Consider the following 23,759-nt stretch of genomic DNA (forward strand, 5'->3'; position numbering starts at 1 on the left):
TAATTGATCATAGTTCCCCTGAACAAAGTAATACATTAATAAAGAAGAAGTTTTATGCAATTCCAGAACATAACAAGTGAGGAATACCCAGAAGGAAAAACTGTACTGCTCTGCAAGGTACAGGTAAGACCTGACCCAGAATACTGTGTTTAATTATGGTTTCTCAAACTTATAAAAGACAATTCGTATTAAAGAAAGTGCTTCTGGCTTTTTTCCTCTTTTCTTTTTTTTTTTTTAATATATTTTTTTTTATTTGAAAGCCCAAAAGAAGAAAAAGCAATGTAAACAGAAATCACAGTGTTTGTACAAAAATAGGTTGATTTTAACCAATTATGAGTTCAGAAACTTTCTAACAAGCCAGAACAGCAAGGTTTTGTAGTTTGATAAGTTTATACACATATGGTTGCTTGAGATAGTTCAAATTCAGTAAATTGGGAATTGCCTTCCAGTCACATCTATGATGATATCCCCAAATTAGCTACAGCTTCGGGCTGGATCTGCACAGATAATTTTCTTATAGGTACTTCTCAAAATCTTTTGATAAATTAAGGCAAAAGAGAAGAACAAAATCAAAACCAAGTTTTCCTTGAATTGCTTGTGCTGTGGGCCGACAGATTTTCTTTCTGGGAGTTGCACACTTAGAGCTTTGCAGCTCACATCCACTCAGTGCACCCAGGGAGGGCACCAGACAGAAGCAATCGTGCCTCCCTTTGCCCAGCCTACACTGCCTACAGTGCAATGCACCAGCTTACAGAAAAATGAATGCAACCTGCTTTCTGTCATGACTCACAATGAAGCTGGTCAGTTATAAAAAACCCAAAATTTTATAAGCCTGCATTTCGCCCAGAAAAACAAACAAAAACCCCCTACCTAGCAGGTCTTCCCAGGAATGTGCTCTACAGTTGGAAGTAGCGCCTGCATTGTATACATGGTGCTACAAACATGGTGATTAACAGCCAAGCTCTCAGCAGAGCATGTGGAGTCAAGACAGTGTGCCACTGACAAGACAGGGCTGCAAATTTTGGATGCAGATGAGAATAATAATCCAAACAAAAAAAAAAATATTGCACAAACTTTATACTGGTAGGAGACAGGATGAGACTGTGTTAGAAAATCTGCTAGATTCAAACAACTTTTATCATCTATTTAAAACTATACATGCTGCTCTTGATCTTTTGGAAACTGTCTTAACAACTCTGTTTATGTGTAACGATAGCAGGACCACCTTTCACTGAAACCCTGTCATCATAATTGGAGAGTATGTACCCAACATGCTGTTGATTTCATAAGACTTCATCACTTCCTTGGCTGTCAGTCTCAGCAATTGCAATGTTATGTTCCTTCCTCCCACACTGTAATTGCTTTAGCACAGGGCAGGCAGTAGAGCATGATGTTTATGCTGCTATCTCCACTGCTGCTGCTACTTCATCGAATGCATCTGTGATACAAGTTGCTCAACCATTATGAGAATAATAATGTATTATGAAGCAGGCTACTTATTATGCTAGAATTATTCAGTAATGGTATTTTTAATGAATATTTAATTTCCATCATCGCTACAGTTTGCATAGAGCTGCCTATAAGTCTCAAACCAAAACAAATAATTGTAATCCAGAGTCATTAGTGCTACAGTTATGAAGTCAATTCATACACATATGAAAACCTTTATTGTTTCAGAAAGGTAAGACTTTTGGGGTTATGTTAATAACCTGCTTCCTGAGCTTATCTGCATTAAGGATCAATTACTGTGTTTAGAAAAAATAGTAAACTGTGTTTACTTTTGGGACAAGATGTAACATACTTTTCTCCTTTGAAGGTCTCAGCAGCAACTGAAGAGAATATTCACTGCCACCAGACCCTAAATATCTGTCCATTGAAGAAGAACCTTTAAGGTTTCTTCCATATTCCTCTTGAAAAACATATATTTGTATTTATACACCTGTGTTATGGTTCCAGGAGGGAAAGTTAAGAGTTAAAATCCCTCTGGAAGCCAAAGCAATGTACCTTTTTGTAATATATTTATAAGGCAGATACCTGGCACACACCAACAGGAGTGGTCGTTAAGAGGAGCAAAATTCAAAGGACATATATAAGCAGCGAGGGCAGACACCATCTGATAGATTTTGCTGAAGGGGGACAAAAGATCTAAAGTTTAAACACTCTGCTGTTCTCTTTGTATCTCTGGAAGAGGTTATTGCTCCCTGAAACAATAAAGAAAATAATGCACTGGCACCTCTGCTGCCTCAATTCACAGCCCTATAACCAAATCTATTAATAAAACAACATTTCAGTGTTGCATTAATAGATATCACTTTTGTTTGGTTCTGACACTGCAGATCAGACACGTTCCTTTTATCACTGAGATACCATGTATTTCCAATATAAACAACAGTGCCGCCTTTTCATTTATATTTTAGAAGCTGTTTTGCTCAATAATCCTGTAGTCTATAGATAATATTCTTGGTGAGCAGGTTTCCTGATATGTAGCAAATACTCTACCCATAACAGAATATATTTAAGATGATGACTTTATATTCTCTATTATTTCATCATTAACACTTACTGAAAATTAAGAGAAAATGTAGATAGGTACAGTGTGGCAGCAGCTCTCTGGCCACAGAGAGGAACACATAACTTTCCCAGACCTTTCTGGGAAAGGCTGTGAGAAAATCACAGCCCTATAACCAAAGAGAAAAGAATGAGAAATTCTTATCTTCACTTACTATACCTGTTGTTGTGAACATGTGGAATGTGTTATGGAGATTTGTTTACCAAAGGGTAGTTTCTTAATTAGCCAATAGTGATAGTGTTTAGATTAGAGGACCAATCAATTCAACCTGTATCATAACTGTCTAAAAAAGCAATAAGTTTCTTAAATAAATAATATAATATAATATAATATAATATAATATAATATAATATAATATAATATAATATAATATAATATAATATAATATAATATAATATAATATAATATAATAATATAAGGATTAATCAACCTTCTGCGAATCACAGAGTCAATGCTAATTATTACCCGGCTGGGGGGCCCACTACAACAACAGTGTGTGTGTGTATATATATACATATATATATATATATATATATATAGGTTCTGACACTGCAGATCAGACACGTTCCTTTTATCACTGAGATACCATGTATTTCCAATATAAACAACAGTGCCGCCTTTTCATTTATATTTTAGAAGCTGTTTTGCTCAATAATCCTGTAGTCTATAGATAATATTCTTGGTGAGCAGGTTTCCTGATATGTAGCAAATACTCTACCCATAACAGAATATATTTAAGATGATGACTTTATATTCTCTATTATTTCATCATTAACACTTACTGAAAATTAAGAGAAAATGTAGATAGGTACAGTGTGGCAGCAGCTCTCTGGCCACAGAGAGCAACACATAACTTTCCCAGACCTTTCTGGGAAAGGCTGTGAGAAAATCACAGCCCTATAACCAAAGAGAAAAGAATGAGAAATTCTTATCTTCACTTACTATACCTGTTGTTGTGAACATGTGGAATGTGTTATGGAGATTTGTTTACCAAAGGGTAGTTTCTTAATTAGCCAATAGTGATAGTGTTTAGATTAGAGGACCAATCAATTCAACCTGTATCATAACTGTCTAAAAAAGCAATAAGTTTCTTAAATAAATAATATAATATAATATAATATAATATAATATAATATAATAATATAAGGATTAATCAACCTTCTGCGAATCACAGAGTCAATGCTAATTATTCCCCGGCTGGGGGGCCCACTACAACAACAGTGTGTGTGTGTATATATATACATATATATGTATATATATATATACCCACAATAGTGTAATTAATTAGCATCACAGTCTGCAGAAAACACGACATAAGTGCAACATATCATGTACTATGGAAAGCTATTGTGCAGATTATCTATTATGACTTCTATTGGTACACTAGATACAGTATACAAGATGGTGCCCATGTAAAGTAGTTTTCATTGATTTAACTGATATCAATGCTGTTATAGCTGCTGAAAATATCCACTTGGACTTATTTTTCTTTTTCAGAATTTTTTGTAGCCCAGTCCTACATTCAGTACTCTGCACAGAGTTAATTTTCTTCAGCCTACAACCTAAATTAATGGAATACAGTGAAATCTGTGAATTGTAGCATAAGGCTGAACTGTCCAAAGAAAACCTCTACAGAAAAAAACACATTAATAAACACAAGCAAACTCATGGAAAAGTCTACTGGTCAAGGATTGGCCAGATGCTGTTAATTTTGGCAGTGTTCCCTGAACAATGATATACAATGCCAACAAGCTCTTTTTCAGTGTTCAGTTTTCAGTGTTCGGGCACAGCTCTAACAAGAGTGAGTCAGGGTCTGTTCCGACCTTCTCACAAGGTCAGTTGCACATGGCCACAGTGGTTTTGGGTGAAGAGATGTTTAGTGTATAAATGGGAATCTTTTGTCTCAGAAACAGCTTGGGTTTTTTTTAAGTTGGTACAAAGAACACAGTAAAGATGGCCAAAATTGACTTAGCACTCACTTCTGCTTAGCTTTCTTCTATTTTTTTGCTGAGAAGGTTAAGAAATAGTTCATGAGGGATCAAAACCATACAACCTAACTGGTGCTGGACAAGCACTTCTGCCTGTATCTGCTTTGCAGCTGTCCTTCACTAGTGACCAGCTGCAGACACAGGGAGCTAACAGGCATTACATAACCCTACAGTAGCTCTGACACTGAGTTAAGCTTTCCACGACAGCCCCCCATGCCTTCAGTGCTGCAGTGTGCTGCAGAGTCACTCTTCTGAAGACTAAAGACACCTACTGGTACAAGACACTCAGGACAAGAAGTGAGGGAACAGCCATTTCTCCAGCAGTACCTCCAAATGCAACACATGTGCATTACAGTTTAGCAAGACATTACAGGTGAAATCATTAGGAGTTTCTTGTTGCAAAATGGTTTGGAAATCTGCTTGAAAGCAGATTTACATACAGGAATTTAATTTATCAAACTGTGGGATGTATTTTTGGAAAAAGAGAGAACACAAACAAAGCAAAGGAGAAGCAAATTTAAGATGATTATGCCTTGCAATTACATACATCTTTACGCCCTGTACTTATCTTCTGACATGTAGAGCTTCTATATTCCAAATAAAACACCTCAATACCTTAATTGAAAACAAGTATGTTGAAAAATAGAGGAAGAAGCATTTCCTAATCCTGTAAAGTAAAGTGATATAAAGCCTAAGAGCACAATAAGATAAGGAATATGGACTAATTGGTGATAAAATGTCAATATTCCAGTAGATGAATACCTGCAGTCCATTAGATTTAATTAGGCTCTCTCAGCAAGTAATAAATCATGTAAAAGATTAATTGAGAAAGAAGTCAGCTGACTGCTGGGAAACACTCATAGGTTGGTGTATCAAGGCTAATCTTTAGAGCAAATTAAGAACTAGCACAGACATGTTAAGCAGAGAATTCGAAAAAAAAGAGCAATGTCTAATATTAGTACAGGATTATGAGATTACACAAAGGTACTGTTGATCTACTCAGGTTTTAATTATGATATCACTTATTGCTATAATAAAAAAGTATTAAGAAAGACTCAAATGAAAGGAAGCGCTAGACTGGAAAACTGGGCCGGTTACACCCAGCCCCATTCTGAACACCAGTAACAATTATTGTGCAGCATGTGGACACTGCAGCTTCACCCTGTGTTCAGCAGGGCTCATGGAGCTGCCCCTCTGCACTCCATCACCTGGATTAAAACCCACAGTTTACAGGGTGTGCATGGAAAATGAAACACTAATGAACTGGTGATCACATCTGCAGGATCAGGGTAGAAGAGCAGCAAGTGCAACACACGCTGGCTGAGCACACAAAACCAAACACAAAAAGGGAAGATGATAATGAGAAAATAAATGCAGTAGTTCTTGCAGCACTGAAGAGTGAAAATGCAACATAATTTAACGCATCTGTTGGAATAAAAACTTTTTTTGCTGAGATCAATGATGGGATTTTATTTTTTCCATGGCTCTTCTCAGTTCTTCATTAAAAAGATGTCTGAAAAAGCATGTGACATTTTAAAAAAAGTTTAAAAGCACCTGAAATACAGCGCACATGAAGGAAAAGTAGGGGAGGTTTTGGGTTAATTTTTGGTGGCGGCCAAGGCACAATAGATATAAGATGATACAAAGAAACATATTTTTAGATTTGCTCAGAAACTAACAACTAATTTTTAAAATTGTTTTGTTTTAGCAATTTAATCACAATGTCAATTCTACTTATTTAAAATTGATCCAATGAAACTTGAATAGAACTGACACAAAGTGTCCACAGGAGAGACCTTCTTTTGTCATGTATAAAAAACAATAAATACTCTTCTTTTACTCAAAAGCAATGCTATGACAGTTTGCATCATGCCTTGAGATAGGCATTTAGTTGCACATTACAAACAGAATGGTACTCACGAGAGGAGAAGGCTGAAGACCAAGTTTCTATGATAATTGCCTTTCAGGAAAAAAAATCTGTATTTTCTTAAACTTCTGCTTTTCATCTGCCCTTGTAAGACTTTATAGTGGAAAGGAAGAGAGAGAAGAAAAGTCCTCCAAGTGTTTGTAGATTCAACAATTATTTTGCATTTGCCATTTTAATATATTATTACTCTATGAGATCAGCTCAGTGGTAGGTAGGTAGTTAGTTAGGTAGGTAGGCAGGAGCAGGGATTTATTTTCTTAACTTAGGTACAAAACCTTGGCTTGTTCCGTGCTACTCTTCAGTTTGAGACCATCCAAGTTACTGACAGCTAACACATTACATCAAGAATTATCCATGGCATATTTTCAGAGCTGCACCTGAGCACCAGGGCAGCAGTAACACACATCAAGTGTATCACTTCTGGCATCAGACAAGCTTCATCAGCACTTGCTGGAGATGTGCTCCACTGCCCTGTGTAGACCTGTCCTGTGGGAGGTATAGAGTGTCCAGGATCCACTATGCCTTCAGCAGCTCATTCTTCTTCATTTTGTTTTTTATTAATTTGGAGATGTCCTTTTTATTTTCAAATTTTAGAAATGGTAGCATATCCACGCAACCTCTGCATGTTTGCTGTGTTTAAATGCACTATTACTGCGACAACATCCAATGTGTCCACATGGCAAGGGGAAATTTGCTCAGTGATTTCTTTTGTATTGTGCAGGTTTTGGAAGACTGGAGCCTTTTCCTGGCATTTTCTGATAAATAAGAGCTGCTAAATGTCTATTTTTCAATAAATTACCTGGTAAAAATTGGCGGGATTTCCCCTATTCGATAAATATTTGATAAAGGTTTAAATCTCCATGTAAATTTATTTGTTGGATTTTTTTTTTTATTATTACCCTTTAGAATGTAATTCAGATGTTAGATAATAGCCTTCTGGCAGTACTAAAGCACTTACTGTTCAAATTCTTTAGTGAAAGAACCCTCAAAATCATTTAGTTAGTATCTGCAACCCAGACATGCAGCCATATCCTCAGACTCATATAGAATGTATATAGAGATAGAATATTTTTGGTAATAACCTGAAGATTTGTTTGGTTAGCTAATTCTAGTTCAGAAGAGTTGACCTTGCTGTGACAGAGTGCTTGATATTTGCTCAGTTCAAAATTATGTACAGTAGCCGAGGTTTGCTGATGTGTTTTTGTGTTTTATTAATGCCTACTAATACTGTCACATTTTGTAAAATAAATAATTTGCTTTATAAATTTTGAGAAAAGGACATCAAACTCTCACCCAAATTAGTCTTTGTTTCCTGCAACAACCTTGCACTGAAATTTACTTGACAAACTTACAGAACAAGAATTAAGAATAATTTGATTCTTGCAAACCATCCTGTAGATTAATTAAAGAAAATTAGTCATTACAAATCATATGTCTAACAGAAATTGGTTATTTCAGAGAGAATTTGGCATTTAATTTTTGTTTCAAGCTGTTCATGTAGGAGAAAAAAATAAAAACGAACAGCCCCACACCAGATCAATACGTAATAAAGTAACCCAGCTGAGGAAGCACTTTGGTGATGGTTACCCAAAACTGCTTATACACTTCTGTTGACGCATACATGGAATCTTTTAACAATCACAGAAAAATAAACTTTATTTGGTGTTTTCTGACACTGAGTCTGTACTTGGACAATAAACAGCATCGACCTCCTACATCACCTGTGTTGGTACCTTTAAAGAATTTGCTGGTAATAGAAGAAAAGCTGTTTATGCTACAGAAAGCTCAACACTGAATGACAAGTGTATCGGTATGACCCAGAGCTATTTGGCTAACCCTTAGGTCTTACCTTCATAATCTCTGGCAAGGCTAAAGTAAACATATAGGATTGCTGAGGTCAGAATGGGACTCTGGGGATCACCCAATCCAAACTCCCACTCAAACCAAGATCAACTACAGCAGGATGCCTGGGACTATGCCCAGTCAAGTTTTGAGTATCTCCAAGGATGGAGACTCCACAACCTCTCAGGACAACCTATTTCAGTGTTCAACCATGCCCACAATAATAGGGTGTTTTGTTTGTTTAAATAGAATTCCTTCTCTTACAAATTGTGCTCATCATCCTCATCCTGTCACTGGGCACCTCTTGGAGGGATCTGGTTCCATCTTCTTTACTTTTTCCCAAAGATATTTATACACATGGATAAGTCCCCTCCTGAGTTTTTTACTCTCCTGACTAAACAGTCCCAGCTCTCTCTGAGTCTTCCTATGTGACACAGGCTCTAAGCCTTTAATAATTTTTGTGTCTCCAGTATGTCCATGTCTTTCTAGTATTGAGGAGCCCACCACAAAAAACAGCACTCCAGATGTGTCTCACAGGGCTGTGTGGCTGAGCAGTGCTCAGTATGAATCCTGGGCATTCAGGCATGAAAGAAGCCTGCTATTTTCTTTTTTCAAAACAACACCTTTGAAACTCTCATGACATTACAGGAGACATTAGGTGATTCATTGGGGACTGTGAAACAATGCTTAACAAGAAAGTGTGAAGATGCAGACATTAATAGATTTTATTCTAATTCCCTCTCTTTCATTAGTTTTGCAGTTTGAGTTAATTAATTTCAAACTAAATGACTGAAAGCACATTATACTTCTTCTACCCATGTTGCCAAAATGCTGTATCACTCTGGCAAGAAATTTTAGATTCTCTGAACTAAGCAGTAAAGGTACAGGGGGAGGCACCACTTTTCTTATACAGAATGGGAATCATCTAAAAGTATCATACAAACAACTTCCAAAAATTGATAATAACTTGTTATTACATTTTCTCTATCAAGAGCTTTGCACAGGATCCTTCTAGAGGGAACCATGTGAAAAACCAGCAATGACTCAAGGAAGAGCTGTCAAAGCTCCCCAGGTAACACCTGAATCACACAACCACAGTTAATGCTTCCCAATCACCTTCTGGGTTAGAATGTGGCTTACTGAAATTCTTTTCAGAATGAGCTTTGTTGTGGGAGGAGGGTGGGTGCACACAGCCTCTGTGTCCAGCCTGGTCTTCTGACCCCATGGGGAAGATGAGTGTCCCGGCTGTAGCCTTGCTGCAGCATGCGGAGAAAACCAGTGGCACACGGAGCCTTGGCATTCCCAGTGCAGAAGATGCACCCAGAGCTGCCATTAGTGCAAGAGCTTGGACAGGGGAGAGAAATGAGAGCTTTACTGACTCCTTTGTCATGGAAATTCACAACACAGTTGGCCAACAAAACAGCAGCTTCTTACCATTTTTTGGGCTGCTGGAAAATTCATCAAACTTTACAATTAATGTATGCTACTTTTGGGGAGACCAGGGTGAAGCAGGTTATTTTAGTCTCCATTTCCAGTACAGAACACAGGAAAGGGTAGAAGATATAGGAGGGTTGTAATAGGTTATCACATTTTTGTACCTCAAGAACTTAACAACTTCGTACATAGGGTCAGAGTTACTGTGTCTACTTCAAAGATTTCTGTACCTCTATTAGTATACTCCCCATCACCTGTGCTTTCCTTACACTTTCCTTACACTTTCCTTCAGATAAAGAAGTAAAATGCATTGATACTTCTAGTAATTAATAGTTATAAAGCAGAAAAACTTCTTTCAAATTGTCATTTTTATCAAAATATTAAACCATTTGTAACAGCCATGCCTGCTAAATACAAAGATGAGGAAGATGATGTATTTTCCTACCCGTACATTTCTGTGTTTCATCAGAAATTTGTTCTTCAAAAAGGAATTCAAAGTACCTCTGATTTAAGTTTTTTTTTTGCTATCTATCATACCATGTGTCACTGCATCATGGCCTATATGGCATTACACTATACTGTGAAGAAAAGTGTTTTATTTACTAACAGAGGAACATAGGCAATAAACATCTATTTAGAAAATGGAAAATAAGTGACTCTGAATTCAGTACCTATTGGAAATATTTTGAATGTTACACATAGCAGTTAATTTCTTTTATTCATTGACTGTTCATCCAGATAATATGAGTATGTTCTAATGAAGCTAAATTTAACACCTATAAGTGTTCAGAAGGAAAGTGCTTTTCCTTTGGGATGCATATTCATTCATTTTTTCTATCTAACTAGTATCAGCATCCAGACAAATTCCATGATGAGAAATTGATACTAACCATGTGTGGCATAAAGTTGGTGATTTGTGACTGAATACTGATTTGAGTTTTGCAGATATGAGACATCAATTTCCCAGTAGTGGTCCTTCTATAAGAAGCTAAATAATTCTGAAGGTTACTACTTTCTAAAGTTCAGAAGATTTTAAAGCTTAAAGAATTTTATTTTTTTTTAAATTGTAGAGTACAGGAAACCTGAAGGAGGTTTTTTAGGCTGGATGACATGAATCAGGCAGTGATGACTTCAAAGTTCTATATACAAGGCTGTAAGCACTTAAAGATCACAGTTCCCTGTCTCAAAACACTGCCAAGGCAACAAGAGGAACTTGTCATAAGATAAGCCCTGAGAGCAGGAATTTGAGATAAGCATAGATAGGAGAAATTTTCAACAGGATGGCACTAGTTTCAGGTCTAGTGGATGTGAGGTCTGGTTAGCACATCCTGGTTAATGCATCGAGGCAAAAAGTTCCCACTGTGGCAAACTGTGGGAAAGAAAGCAACAGTCTTTGCTTTAAAAACTGCTAAGTTGAAGAAGTACGAAATCTCTGTCCCTCACAGCACAAACCAAGAAAAAATAATATTTAATAACAGCAACAAATAAATGTCCTCTAAGGGGCTGATAAACTGTCTGACAATAGAAACTTATAGAATGAATCCTAGTGAGCTTAAATTACTGAATTTTACAGTGAATACTATTTATGAAAAAAAATCTAGTGTCTAGTAATAATAATTTGGTCTTCTCCTCAGGAATTTTACAGTTACTGTGGTTATATTCTGGGTGCTGAAAACAGCAAAATAATAAAACCTAATTGGACTGAAAGGTAAAAATGCTAAGTCCTTTATTCTAACAGCTGAACTCAGTAGCATGAAAAGCACTAACTTATCCTAAAGGCTTATTCTGGAAATAATTATTTCACTTTTATATAAAACAAAGCAATTAAAAATTATTTTCAAATGATCTCACTTATACGCACTTATCCATTTCATTCCTGCCACTATATTGTGCCAGTAATCGGCAGTGGCAATCATATGTTTTCTGTTTCCATTTAGATGCAGAAGTCTTTTCAGCCTCTTTGATGAGGTTGTGTGAAATACAACCTTCTCCTCACCTAACAACCATGTCATCCCAACAGAGAAGCTTTATCATCCTCTCAAGATGAAGAAATATGCTTGTCCATATGACTGTCTTTGATTGCATTTGGTCACAATAGGATTTTTTAATGACGAGTCAGAGAATATCAGATGCCTTCTAGACCACAGCAGTGATGGGGAAATTAAGCTCAATAATCTTATGCTTTTTGGAGTCACCAAAATGCTTAATTCCATTTCTCCCCACTATTCTACCGGTTGCCAGAGTTCACTCACAGCAAGAAAGCTGTCTGGAAATAAGAACATAAATGGGGAAACAAGTACTGAATCTCTTCCTGAAGAGTGGCTACAAGTGAAAGTAAAAGGTACTTTGCCTTGTTCAAAATCAGGTTATTAATTAAGAGTTTGAATTTTCTGCACACAGCTTCAAATTCTAAATTCCCTGTTCTTTGAATCCCATGACCTCCAGTCATGGAACAATCTCTCCAGAACAGAACACGTTTCTTCAGCTATATTTGCAAATATACATCCACGTGAACAAAAAAACCAACCAACCAAAAATAACCCCACTTCTTCTACCTGATGTAACCTAATAGCAAACGTGACCTACAGACTGAGCTGTCAGGCTGACTCAAGCAACTTTGCCTAAGACACAGGTGATGCTCAACACTGCAAGGTGATGGGGAAGCCATCATTAGAGATCAATACCAAAGTCAGCAGTGACTGCTGTAGTTAACTTAAAGCTACCAAGATCCTATTCCACTAGACATTTAATTACAGGTAGAGCTGAGCCCAGGCTCACACCTTGAACAATGCTGTGAGCCTCACAGCTACAAACTCTGTCTTGCAGCCAGGGCAAGCAACAGCAAAGACTGCAAAAGAAATAAATCCTACTCCTGGAAGAAGGCACTGAAGGTGTGAAGTTTACTAAAGCAATGAAGATTGATATAAATCTTGCAGCATCATTTCAACATCTTCAGTTTGAGAGGCAGGGAAAAAACAAATTAATTTATCCTGAATTTCCTCTTGCTCTTCTTTATGGTGTGGAAGAGACAACTGTTGACTGCAGAGTGCTGATAAATGAAGGACTAGTTGTGTTGAAGTCTCTGAAATTACAATTTCTGAAGTAAATTCCAACTTGTATAGCAGTCAGAAGCAAAAGAGCTGCCAGAAAGATTTACTTCTCAAGAAGCAGTGTTTGGTAGGATGGTAGATCAAGTTTTATGTTCTTATCAAAACACATGAATTCAAAACTGATTTACACTTTAGGGATGAAAAATTATAGACAAAGAATGTTTAAATTATCATAAGTAAATAAAAACCATAAAAGATGAATAATTCACTTTCATTAATGCTTTAGGCTATCTTTCTCTTGAGAATTCATTCAGGAAGAACAGCTATTTGTCCACTCCAGCCCAGTACTACTGAGTTGGTTCTTCCTATTCAAGCAGTAAGGAAGCATCCTCTCAGATCAGGCAGTACAATCAATTGTCTTTTGAAAAAAAAAAAAAAAATCATTAGTTTCAGTTTGTATGGGCAGGTTTTGAAGAGCAAATAACAAATTGATTTTTTTCTAATTAATATTCTAAATAAGGAAATTGCTATGTATAATTTATAGCCCAAATGATCAAATACTTGGTAGACAGCTCTGAAACAGTGTTTTCAGGGTCTCTCTCAACTTTTTTTTCCTGATGCCCACTGTACCTCAACCCCAAGCACAGAACACTGTCTCAGGTCACCAATACATTTTCTCTCCTAAGTCAGACTCTTCATGAATGCCTACAGCTGCTATCTCCCCTTAAGGAATACAGTCAATACATATTCAAATTATATTAAAAAAAAATGAATTCTAAGCCAATATTCACATAATCAAGCAGTTATGTCATTTTACCAGCTCAAGAAATGTATTTTACTTCTTTCTATAAATATCATTACTATTATTATTATTATTATTATTATTGTTGTTGTCATTAGTTCCAGTTTGTATGGGCAGTTTTGAAGTGCAAAGGACAAATTGATTTTTTTCTAATTAATATTCTAAATAAGGAAATTGCTATGTATAATTTATAGCCCAAATGATCAAATACTTGGTAGACAGCTCTGAAACAGTGTTTTCAGGGTCTCTCTCAACTTTTTTTTCCTGATGCCCACTGTACCTCAACCCCAAGCACAGAACACTGTCTCAGGTCACCAATACATTTTCTCTCCTAAGTCAGACTCTTCATGAATGCCTACAGCTGCTATCTCCCCTTAAGGAATACAGTCAATACATATTCAAATTATATTAAAAAAAAATGAATTCTAAGCCAATATTCACATAATCAAGCAGTTATGTCATTTTACCAGCTCAAGAAATGTATTTTACTTCTTTCTATAAATATCATTACTATTATTATTATTATTATTATTATTGTTGTTGTTGTTGTTATTTTATTATCTTTAAAGAAGGCATAGAAAAAGTCATTAAGTAGCAAACTTTAGAGAGTCTTGCCATTTTTTATTTAAAGCCCCTGATGGTTACAGGTACTGTAATCATAGAGTCTGATTAATAAAAGATCTTTTTATCTCTTGACAAATAATATTATGGCAATTTTTAGCAACTTCATTCTAAGGAAGAAGATTAACAGAGTGCATGATTTTGTTAGAACTGGTGGATCTGTGAATTCTGTCTAAAAAGGATTTTATTGCAAGTGGAATGAGAAATATTTCACATCCTCTGCTGTAACATGAGAGGAAAAACATTTTAAAGGAATAATATATACACACAAGGAAAGAATCTCCTGAAGAAAAAAAATCAAACAAAAGTCTCAAACCATTAAAATAAAACAGGTATTAAGTGAAACTTAGGATTATATCCATAACTCTTGAATGGATGATTCTGGAGTGCATTGCCTGTAAAGAAGGGAAAAAAAATTAGAAAAAAAAATAAAATAAAAAAACCACAAACCACCCAACTATTGGTACCTGCAGGCCTCCAGCAAAGCCAAAGCACTATGAATTTGTTAATCTAGAAATGCACCATTGGATACTGATTTTCAATACACTATACATGACTTGCCTATTTTCTCATGTGAAGCCTCCCTGTAACAGATCAAGAACCACTAATGATAGACTGGGAAATTTCCTACAGATGGAACAGTTCTACACACACACACACACACACACACACACACACAGAGAGCACTTGTCACCTGTGTTTTGAGACAAAACCAGGCAGAAAACTGTGGCACGAGAGGAGCACCTGTCCCAGGTAAAGAGCTTTGCTGAGAGTGCGCATTCCTTGAAAACCAGGCTCAGCACACGTTGCAATGCCCAACTCTGAGCAATCTGGATGGAATCAGAGTTTGGATCAGAGCTTGCTCAAAACATGGGCTGGTTTCATCTGCATCAGCCTGAAATGCAGCTCCTCTGGCCTCCAGGGGAAATTACCCTGGTGCAGAGACCACCTGCAATAGGGTGTGCAGACCAGAGGCTCTTTAATGCATCTTGCAGGGGCCTCAAGCTTCTCAAGTACCTGAGTCACCACCAGCTGCCTTTGAACAGCTTCTGAAAATCAGCACCTCTACCTGTACAACCTTCAATACCAAAATATACAGTGGTAAAGATTTTTCTGTCAGAGCAGTTATGTGAGTATTTCTTCACAGAAAATTAAGAATTCCCAACTGAACAGCAGCAAAAGATATAAATGGAGACCAAGATGTTAACCTAAAGTCTTCATATGCTTTATTTCACTAAAGTCTTAGTATTTTTCTCTTCATTTTATAAGAAGATTTATGTGCATCCCTGATAAAATATCATTTTCAGAAAAATTCTATCTTCATCTACTGGAACCAGAAGACAAATAAATTTTAAAATCCTAATTACAGGAAGAGAGATACTAGTCTAGACGCCAAATCAAACTCAAAAAAGCAATAAGGGCAGATGGCCTGAAGTAAGAATTTTTTCAAGCAATGAAAAATCTCTTTAATCCTTAAAATGGAAAAGCCCCCAGGGCTTTCAGAAGTTTTTGGCCTAAAGAGTTATATTTTTAATGTGTTAACTACTTCTGATGTTTTTCTTTATACAGTGTTCAGTGTAGGTTGTAATGCATTTTCAAATATCTGCATGCTAAAGTGGGAGAATACTTTACTTAAAACATTTTCTCTGCAATAAGTGGTTTAACACTACTTCATTGTATTAAAAGAGCTCCACCTCAGATAGCCTTTGTTAAAACTGCATTTCCTTTTTGGTAATATTTCCTATATAACTTCTTTTTAACCTCTTCCATTTGGTGACATCCTATTAAAATTGCAAAATATTTCATGAAGACAAGGCAAGATGCATTCTTGAAAATTTGGGATTTTCCCTAAGAAATGTACACAGTGGATGGAGGCAAAACATAAAAGAGGACCACTATTTTCTGTGTCCAGCTTGGGACAAGCTTGGGAAAGTAATGGATCCTTAATACAATGCAATAGAATGGTGTAATATTTGTTTTTTTAAAAGCTATACATTGCTTAAAAATCATGGCCTAAAGATTTTCAAGCTTTTCAATCCATACCATATGGCTCTGGATTCCCAAAAAACTTCCAAGGAAGTTTTAGGTGAATTAAGTTCTTATCAGGGTCTAAAGTTTATGACAGCAAAATCCCCATAAATAAACCCCAATTTACAAGTCCTGTTATATTAACTAAATAAAGTGAATAGTAATTGCAACTGCTTGCTTAGCTGGGAACTGCTCTATTGAATCCTTCCATCTCTTGAAACAAATGGCTGTGATGTGTTAAACATGAATCAAAAAGGTACATGACTGTTTCAGATAATGAGGGCTTAAATGCTTAAAAAACCCCAATTGATCCTATGACCTCAGATATTTGTCTTTTCAGCACTTTCCAGCATGTCTACAAAAGCTGATTCAACTCCTACCACCATCAATTGGCAGGATTAGGTGAAAATGAATACCTGGCAAAGATGTTTCATTTATTTTATATCATTTCCTTAAACATATATACATAAATCACCACAGCTCTTTAGAAAATAGGAGGTTTCAATATTGGACTCAGAAACTGACTTCTTTGACCTTATTTTGTAAGGAACAATCCAGATAGTGTAACCTTGCTGTTGGCAGCATTAGAGATGAAGCTGATCTTAATTCCAGTTAAAGTCTTGCTTGCTCTTTGATCACATGAAACAAGGTCAAACTTATTTTACCTGAAGGTGTACCCTGTAAAACTCAGAAAAGTGCTACAAAGAAGCAATAGAATCATTCATAATTTAAATGACAGCATGTTTTATACAAAGGACTGTCAAGGAATATGATAAGGCTATGAAGTAAATTGAATAGAATTCAAGGAATCAGTTGCAGGTGGTAGAGCTAAATGAGAAGGATTAAAATCATAGTTAAAAGAAAGGGCACTGGAAATGAAAGTAGTTAGAGACAGATGTAAAATCACATTGGTGATTGCCTAGCATATTTCAAGAGAAAATAGTTAATAATAGCATAATAAAAAAGAGAATGGAAAGAAACTAAAAGAACAAAAACACTCAATAAAGAAGATGGGGCAGCCTGCAAACATATTTCAGTTGTAAGTTGAGGTGCTTTTAGTGATTGAAGTTTTCTTACTAATGAAAACATTTAGAGCCTCTTACACAGCTCACATTGTCTTGTATAAATGTCAGCAAAAAGATGCTCTATAAAGACATTATGCAAGTGAAAATGGAGTAGCTAAAATTCTGATTTTCCCACTAATTTATTCAGGATATTTTGTGCAATACTGAGGAATATTGTATTAGGTGTTTTATTTGACTTTTTAATGGTAAATAAAGCAAATTCTTATTCCTGTCTCCAATGCATGCACATACACAGAGCAGTCTTATAAAACATTAAAATACCAGAAGAAATAATGTAATGTTGCCCGATTGCTTATCTCAATATAAAGCTTTATGCTCTAATTACCAGCAAGCTTCATAAGAGATGAAACTAAAGTAGGGAAAATGAGAAGACCCACTGAGATGAAGCCCTGAGACATCCCAAGTTTCTATCAGTATCCACGTCCCTGAAATGTTCTTATTGCCTGGCAGTATCTCATTAAGATGAATGGGTCACTTCACAAGTCTTTGGAGACTTTCTGAAAGGGCATAGAGTCATGAAAGGGGGAAATAATAGCATTTACTTTCTGCATAATTTAATAGATATTTACTGCCATGGCAATCAGGTGCTTTATATTTAAAAAAAAATGACACAGAGAACCACTCAAGTTTTTTGAGATTTTCCACTTTTCCTGCACAAGCTTTCACAATTGAAACACACACACACACATTTAATTTTTTTTGTTCTGTTTCTTCTAATTAACTAGCTTAAAGTTTCATATTCTTGGCAGTTAAAAGCTTCTATTCATATTGGTACCTCTCAAATATAGCTTCATGAGAGCTAAGTGCTAACATACCTTCCTTGTGTATAGGTTTCTTTGAAAGCCTGTTAATGCAGCCCTCTTCCTTTTTAGTACAGGTGTACCTAATGTACCTCTCCAGCTGCTCTGAAAGTTGTTAGTTTGTCTTCAGAGCTCACACTGACTGAAATAAAAGTAACCCTAAAAGCAGCAGGATAAGCCTGCTATTAGCCTAGCTTAACAGAAACTTCAGCCTCCTGATCAAAGAAATGGGAGTAGGTACAAAGACATGGTGCTAACTGAAGATCTGGTATGCCTCTAATTAGGACAATCTTATTTCCCAGGGAGCTGAGTAAAGGCTTAGACAATTTCATGTCCATCTCCTGTTCAAAATTTGCTGAGATGGTACACTTTATCCACCACATGGTGGGGATCTAGCCAAGCTCCTTCCCCCTTGAACCAAACTGCCTCTTGATAAGGTCAAGATTCTCTTGGTGCCCTAGAGAAGTGAAACAGAGTCACTACTGCATCTGCTCTCATCCTGTAGAGATTCTTTCTCCGCCTTCCTTCAAGGAAGGTCAGTCATGCTGCTATGCCTCCACTGCTAGTTAGTGGAGATAAAGGATTTTAGCAACACCTGCCAACATCTTATCCAACAGCTGTAAAAGAGAAGAGATTGGTTAACCCCACAGTTAGTTGATGGGTAGTATCCATGTGGTGGAACAAAACTCTTCCCTATAGAGACAGACAATGTAATAACATGATGAAATCTTGTAGCAACATTTTGCGAGATTCAGGATGGACACTGGGAGAAACTTTCGCACAGCACAAGCTGCTCAGACAAGCTGTGGAACCCCTTCCTTTGCAGTTTTCAAGACTCAGCTAAGCAAAGCTGGCCAACCTGTGAGGTGGGTGACTGTCCTGCTTCAGGCAGCAGGCTGGAATCCATGACCTTGGGAGGTTCTTGCTGACCAATATTCACAACATTCAGTGAGCACTGTACCCTTACAAAGGCCAAGCTGGATGCCTTAAGGCAACAAAAGGAACTGAGTCTGTAGAAGTGTCAGAAGGTACAGAGGTATTTGAACCTGCCGCTTATCTGTGGGACCTTTGGGATTATGAATTTATCTCTAACTAGGTCCTTTAAGCATATTCTGATATTCTTCAAAGAGTCAAAATGGTCTATTAACTTTGTTAGCATAATAAAGCTTTAGCTTTAAGGAATCTGTAGCTTCCTTAGCGGCTTTGAGAACATGAGATCTATATTCCTTTCTCACATCTTTAAAATCATTGCCAATGCCAAAGTGTGTTAAAATACTAAAAAGTACCAGAGAGTCTTCATTATCCTGAATTGGAATTTTTCATATCCATATTTTAACAATTACTTGATATAACATAGCAGCCAAAGCCTCAGCTGATAACACCACCATTTGACGGCATATTTATCACTACATTAAATTTGCATAAAGGCAATCATTTAAACAGCTATATAAATAATAGGTTAGCTGAAATTTATCTATATTACTGAACATAAGAACTTCTCAGCATTTTCAGACTTGCTCTGGAGGATCAAGCCTTCAATACTGTAAGATTTTGTGACATACACTGCAAACAAAAATAAGGAAAATGCAGAACACATATTCAATATTTTACAATTATTTCAGGAAATATTTAAAAGATTCAGATTTTTAAAGCATTTTCAGTTAATTGGTAGTAATTTTCAAATAATCTGAAGTAGCTAATATGTTGTGAAGTGCTTCATAAAGTACCATTTCATAAAGAAAAATATTCCACAAAATCACTTCTCTTATGCTAGCATTTTTCTTTACTAATTTATATTTTGATTTGGAAATCTACAGTTACATTTTTTCTTAAAAGAAAGTGAAGTTCAAAAATATTTTTTAGTTTTTTCTTTTGAGAAAATAATTTTAAACTGAGTTTAAGTGAAAGGCTGTTCATGCAAACAATTTCCCAAATAAATTTACTAAAAATATCACTAGCTTTTATGAAAAAATGTTGTTCCCAAGGCCTACATTCCAACAGTTTTATAAATAAAAATTCACTTTACATAGACATACATTCAAAAAAATATTTTAAGAGATACTTTTAAATTATATTTTACATAGAACTTTTTAACAAATGGGATTTTTTTTATCATCTCCCAAGTCTGATACATTATTTGTAATACCTGAGTATCATTTTTCTATTGAAAATACAGATTACATGAAGACTGCTTATCAGATCTGTTATTTTTTTTATCAATGTTTCTAATGTACCACTGTTTTCTGTTAAAGAACTGAAATAAAAAAGAAAAATATGCACATTAAGCCAGTTGGGTTTAAGGCACCTTTGCCTGATTAACTGTTAGACTAGAGAAATTAGCATATCTTGAGCAACTGAAATAACATTCCATTTTAATGACACAAAGCCATGTATCTATGGGCATTAATTCTGTAATTTAAAAAAGTGACAATAACATTGTAGAGCCAAAGGACACTGTTTACTTTAAAGGGTGGTTTTAGTAACTCACAGATAAAGGAAGCAAAGTTGGCATTATCTTTTCTTCCTGTCTTTCAAAAATTCTAGTGAAAAGAGCAGCTCATATGGAGCCATTTAACTTTTCTTTTCCTATGTTGATGTCAGCTTTGCAGTTATACTTGGCATAACAGCTTTGATTAAACATTTTATATAATTGTAAGCTTCCTGAGGGGACTCAGAATGGAACTATCAGGTGCTTGGGTTACATTCCAGATGGCAAGAGATTTGCTCAGCTTCACACTGCTCTTCCCACTGATGATACTAAACCACAGTGGAATTAATTTGCAAGTAATTCCAGGAACCATCAGGCTGAATTTCAAAGAATGAAAAAAAGTCAGCAACTCTGCTTTTAAAACAAAGCAGATGATTTGCAGTATCTGTTTTATAAACAATTCCAAGGCTTTCCCCTGAGCAGTTTTTAAACCTGTGTCTGCAAGGGTTACTGCTGTTGCACTAAGGTTACACATGAACTGAAATGGCTTTTCAGTGTTAATCCCTTCCCACTCCTGATCTGATGTGCAGCTAAATGGATACTTGAGTCAACAACCTCTAGAAGCAGACACATTTGGTAAGGGCATGCTGAGAAGTCAGCCTACAATCAGATTCATTTGGGCTACCATCACAAATGGCCACTACCTAGACAAACTTCATCTACCACAGCAAGTTAGATTCTACAAGCAGCTGGGAGAGATCCAATCTCACCTGCAGAAATAGCAATACCAAGGCACACCTACAGGACGTTCAGGGACAAACCTCAGGACAGCTGCCCTATATTCTAGAAAGCATCAGATGTGGAGGGCTTGGAGGGCAATCACAATGACCACTCTCAGAAATCCCAATGTGCCTGGACCTTCTGTTTGCCATTTTCCTGTTTCCAGCGAGCTGTCAGTTGTTCATACCTGTTTCTCACCTGCAGATAGAATGTTTTAAAGTGTGGTTATACATGCATAATGATCGAGCTGGACTGGCTTCAGGAGTTTTTCTATCCCATTAAAGTGGACATCCAGAAGGGGACTTCATCACAGTGGAAGTATTTCCACCCAAAGTTCCATCCTAAAAATTCTCCCTGGCTACTGAATACTCATAAGGTCACTATTCTGAGTTCAGACCCAAGACCAAAGCAAGACTGTTTCGTGTCACGCACAAAACTGAACCAGGTTTAACTAAATACTGAATTGGACTTTGTCTCATTTTAGCATCCTAGAAGACTTTATCTGCTGGATTTTAGGCCCAACACCCAGCGGCAGACTGGCTTTCTGCTTCCCATTCTCAGTAACACAAAGCTGTGACAGCTTGAGGATGCCTGAGGAAGAACAAGCAGCCATGGGGAAATGAGTTCTGGTTTTGTATTTAATCAAAAGAGAATAACAATAATGATATGATTGTCCTGCTAGAATACACTGGAAGAGTGGTTACAGACACAAAGTCAGAGGAGAGGAATGTGAAAACATACTTTTTTTCTAACCTGTAACCAAAGTTGTGTTCTGTGTGTGGAGCACAGCGGTAATGCAGAATGAGAACTGAAAAACTACAAGGAGTTATTGGCTAAAATAAAGGTTCACCAGAGAGTATGTGCAGATTCACTCAAAGGTAGTGCAACAAACAGCAGAAGTAGTAACTGCAGTGAAATTAATGCCCGATTTGTTGATCCCAATTCCTTTTACTCACTCTGTATTATCCACTTTTTTACTGCTAACAAGGAAAGGTAGAAGAGCAAATACACAAAATTGTATAACTTGATTCTTGTCAAAAGCTACAGAGGAAATGGAATACCTTGGAATGGGCTTCCGTGTTATGAAGTAAATCATAGTTTCCAAATAAAGATTAATCAAAATACTGTCAGAATTCATCATCCTCTAAAAAACAATCAAGAATTTAACTGTGGGTAGTAATTTGAAAAATTAACATCAGTAATCTAATGTTGGACTGTCTTAGGAATGTAAGGTATGATTAAGTAACTCTTGAATGTCAGGTTATTTCAGGACACAGTTATTCCAAACCCCACTTCATTCTGAGTAAGCAGAATATAGAAACACTGCACTGGAGCGTCTTAACATAATAACAATATGAACATGAACAAATTAATTTTGTGAAATGACCTCTGCTTTCTTATCAATATAGTTTGCAGATACTCCTTTGACTGATGGGATGTAAAAGTCAAAGCAATATCTCACTATAAGGGATTCTTTGAATCAAAGAATTTAAAGTAATGTGAAAGAGAATAAAGGTCAGATATATCTGACCTTGAAAGATAAGAACGAACTGCAACTCTTTAAAGCTTCTGAAATCATAAAAATATATTTAAAAGGAAGGTCATAATGGATTTAGTCAATTTGCTTATGAATAACACTTTAATGAAAAGTAAAACTTCTGTTTTATCACATGAATAAAATGTCAAATTACAGATCTAGCAACATAAATGAGAACTAAAAGAACATTCTTTCATCTCATACATATAGGAAAACTATTAAAAGATGTAAACAGTAATATTCACATTTAAACATTTTCTTTCATGAAAATAATGCTTAGGAAATAACATTGTAATAACAGGAAAAGTCATATAAAGTTAATTTAAAAATTAATATATAGCCTAAAGATGTAACTTCAATTACATTTTAAGTTTTAACTGTGTTTTGAAATTACCATGACAGGCATTTAGAAGTGTTTGTTTACAGTACTGGTATTTTTGTTGTAGTTATATTTAAACCTTAGTTCTGAAATTTGATCAATCAGTTTGTTGGAGGGTTTTTTTAAATATTAAAATACGAGTCCTGAGTTTGAATACAGTGAAGTCTTCAAGACATAAGCATCAATTATAAACCACTGTTCTGACTGTCCTATTGATTTAAAAATAAAAGTGGAAAAACACTGAAATCATAGCATAGTCTTATGCGACAGGAAGCAACCCAACAGCAGAGCTACAAAAATTACTATTTTATGCCACTACAGAGACCTGAAGTGAAAAAATTTGTGAAAAAATTCAGAATTCTTTCAAGAAACAACTACTTGAATTTAAATAACAAAGGATTATATCTTCTGTAGCTCTTACAGAAATCTTTGTGCAAGGGAAGAATCAAAAATGGACAGTACAACATTAGTCAGGAAGGAAATGTTCAG

The 23,759-nt window shown here is 36.0% G+C and overlaps 1 protein-coding gene across 2 annotated transcripts in view; it reads right to left on the reverse strand.

The window, feature by feature from the left end:
* Positions 1–23,759, reverse strand: part of KCTD8 (potassium channel tetramerization domain containing 8) — a 94,571-nt gene that overhangs the window by 20,457 nt on the left and 50,355 nt on the right. The window contains exon 2 of one of the 2 annotated variants that reach the window (XM_041459180.1): positions 14,334–14,628. The exons of the other annotated variant lie outside the window; for it this stretch is intronic. Within the exon in view, the coding sequence (XP_041315114.1) occupies positions 14,552–14,628 (77 nt within the window). The 3' untranslated portion in view covers positions 14,334–14,551. Of the gene's footprint in view, positions 1–14,333; positions 14,629–23,759 lie in introns of those variants that run through there. 2 annotated transcript variants of the gene reach the window in all.

The sequence above is a fragment of the Pyrgilauda ruficollis genome, unplaced genomic scaffold (assembly GCF_017590135.1).
Source record: "Pyrgilauda ruficollis isolate IOZ18807 unplaced genomic scaffold, ASM1759013v1 scaffold1, whole genome shotgun sequence".
NCBI classification, from domain to species: domain Eukaryota; kingdom Metazoa; phylum Chordata; class Aves; order Passeriformes; family Passeridae; genus Pyrgilauda; species Pyrgilauda ruficollis.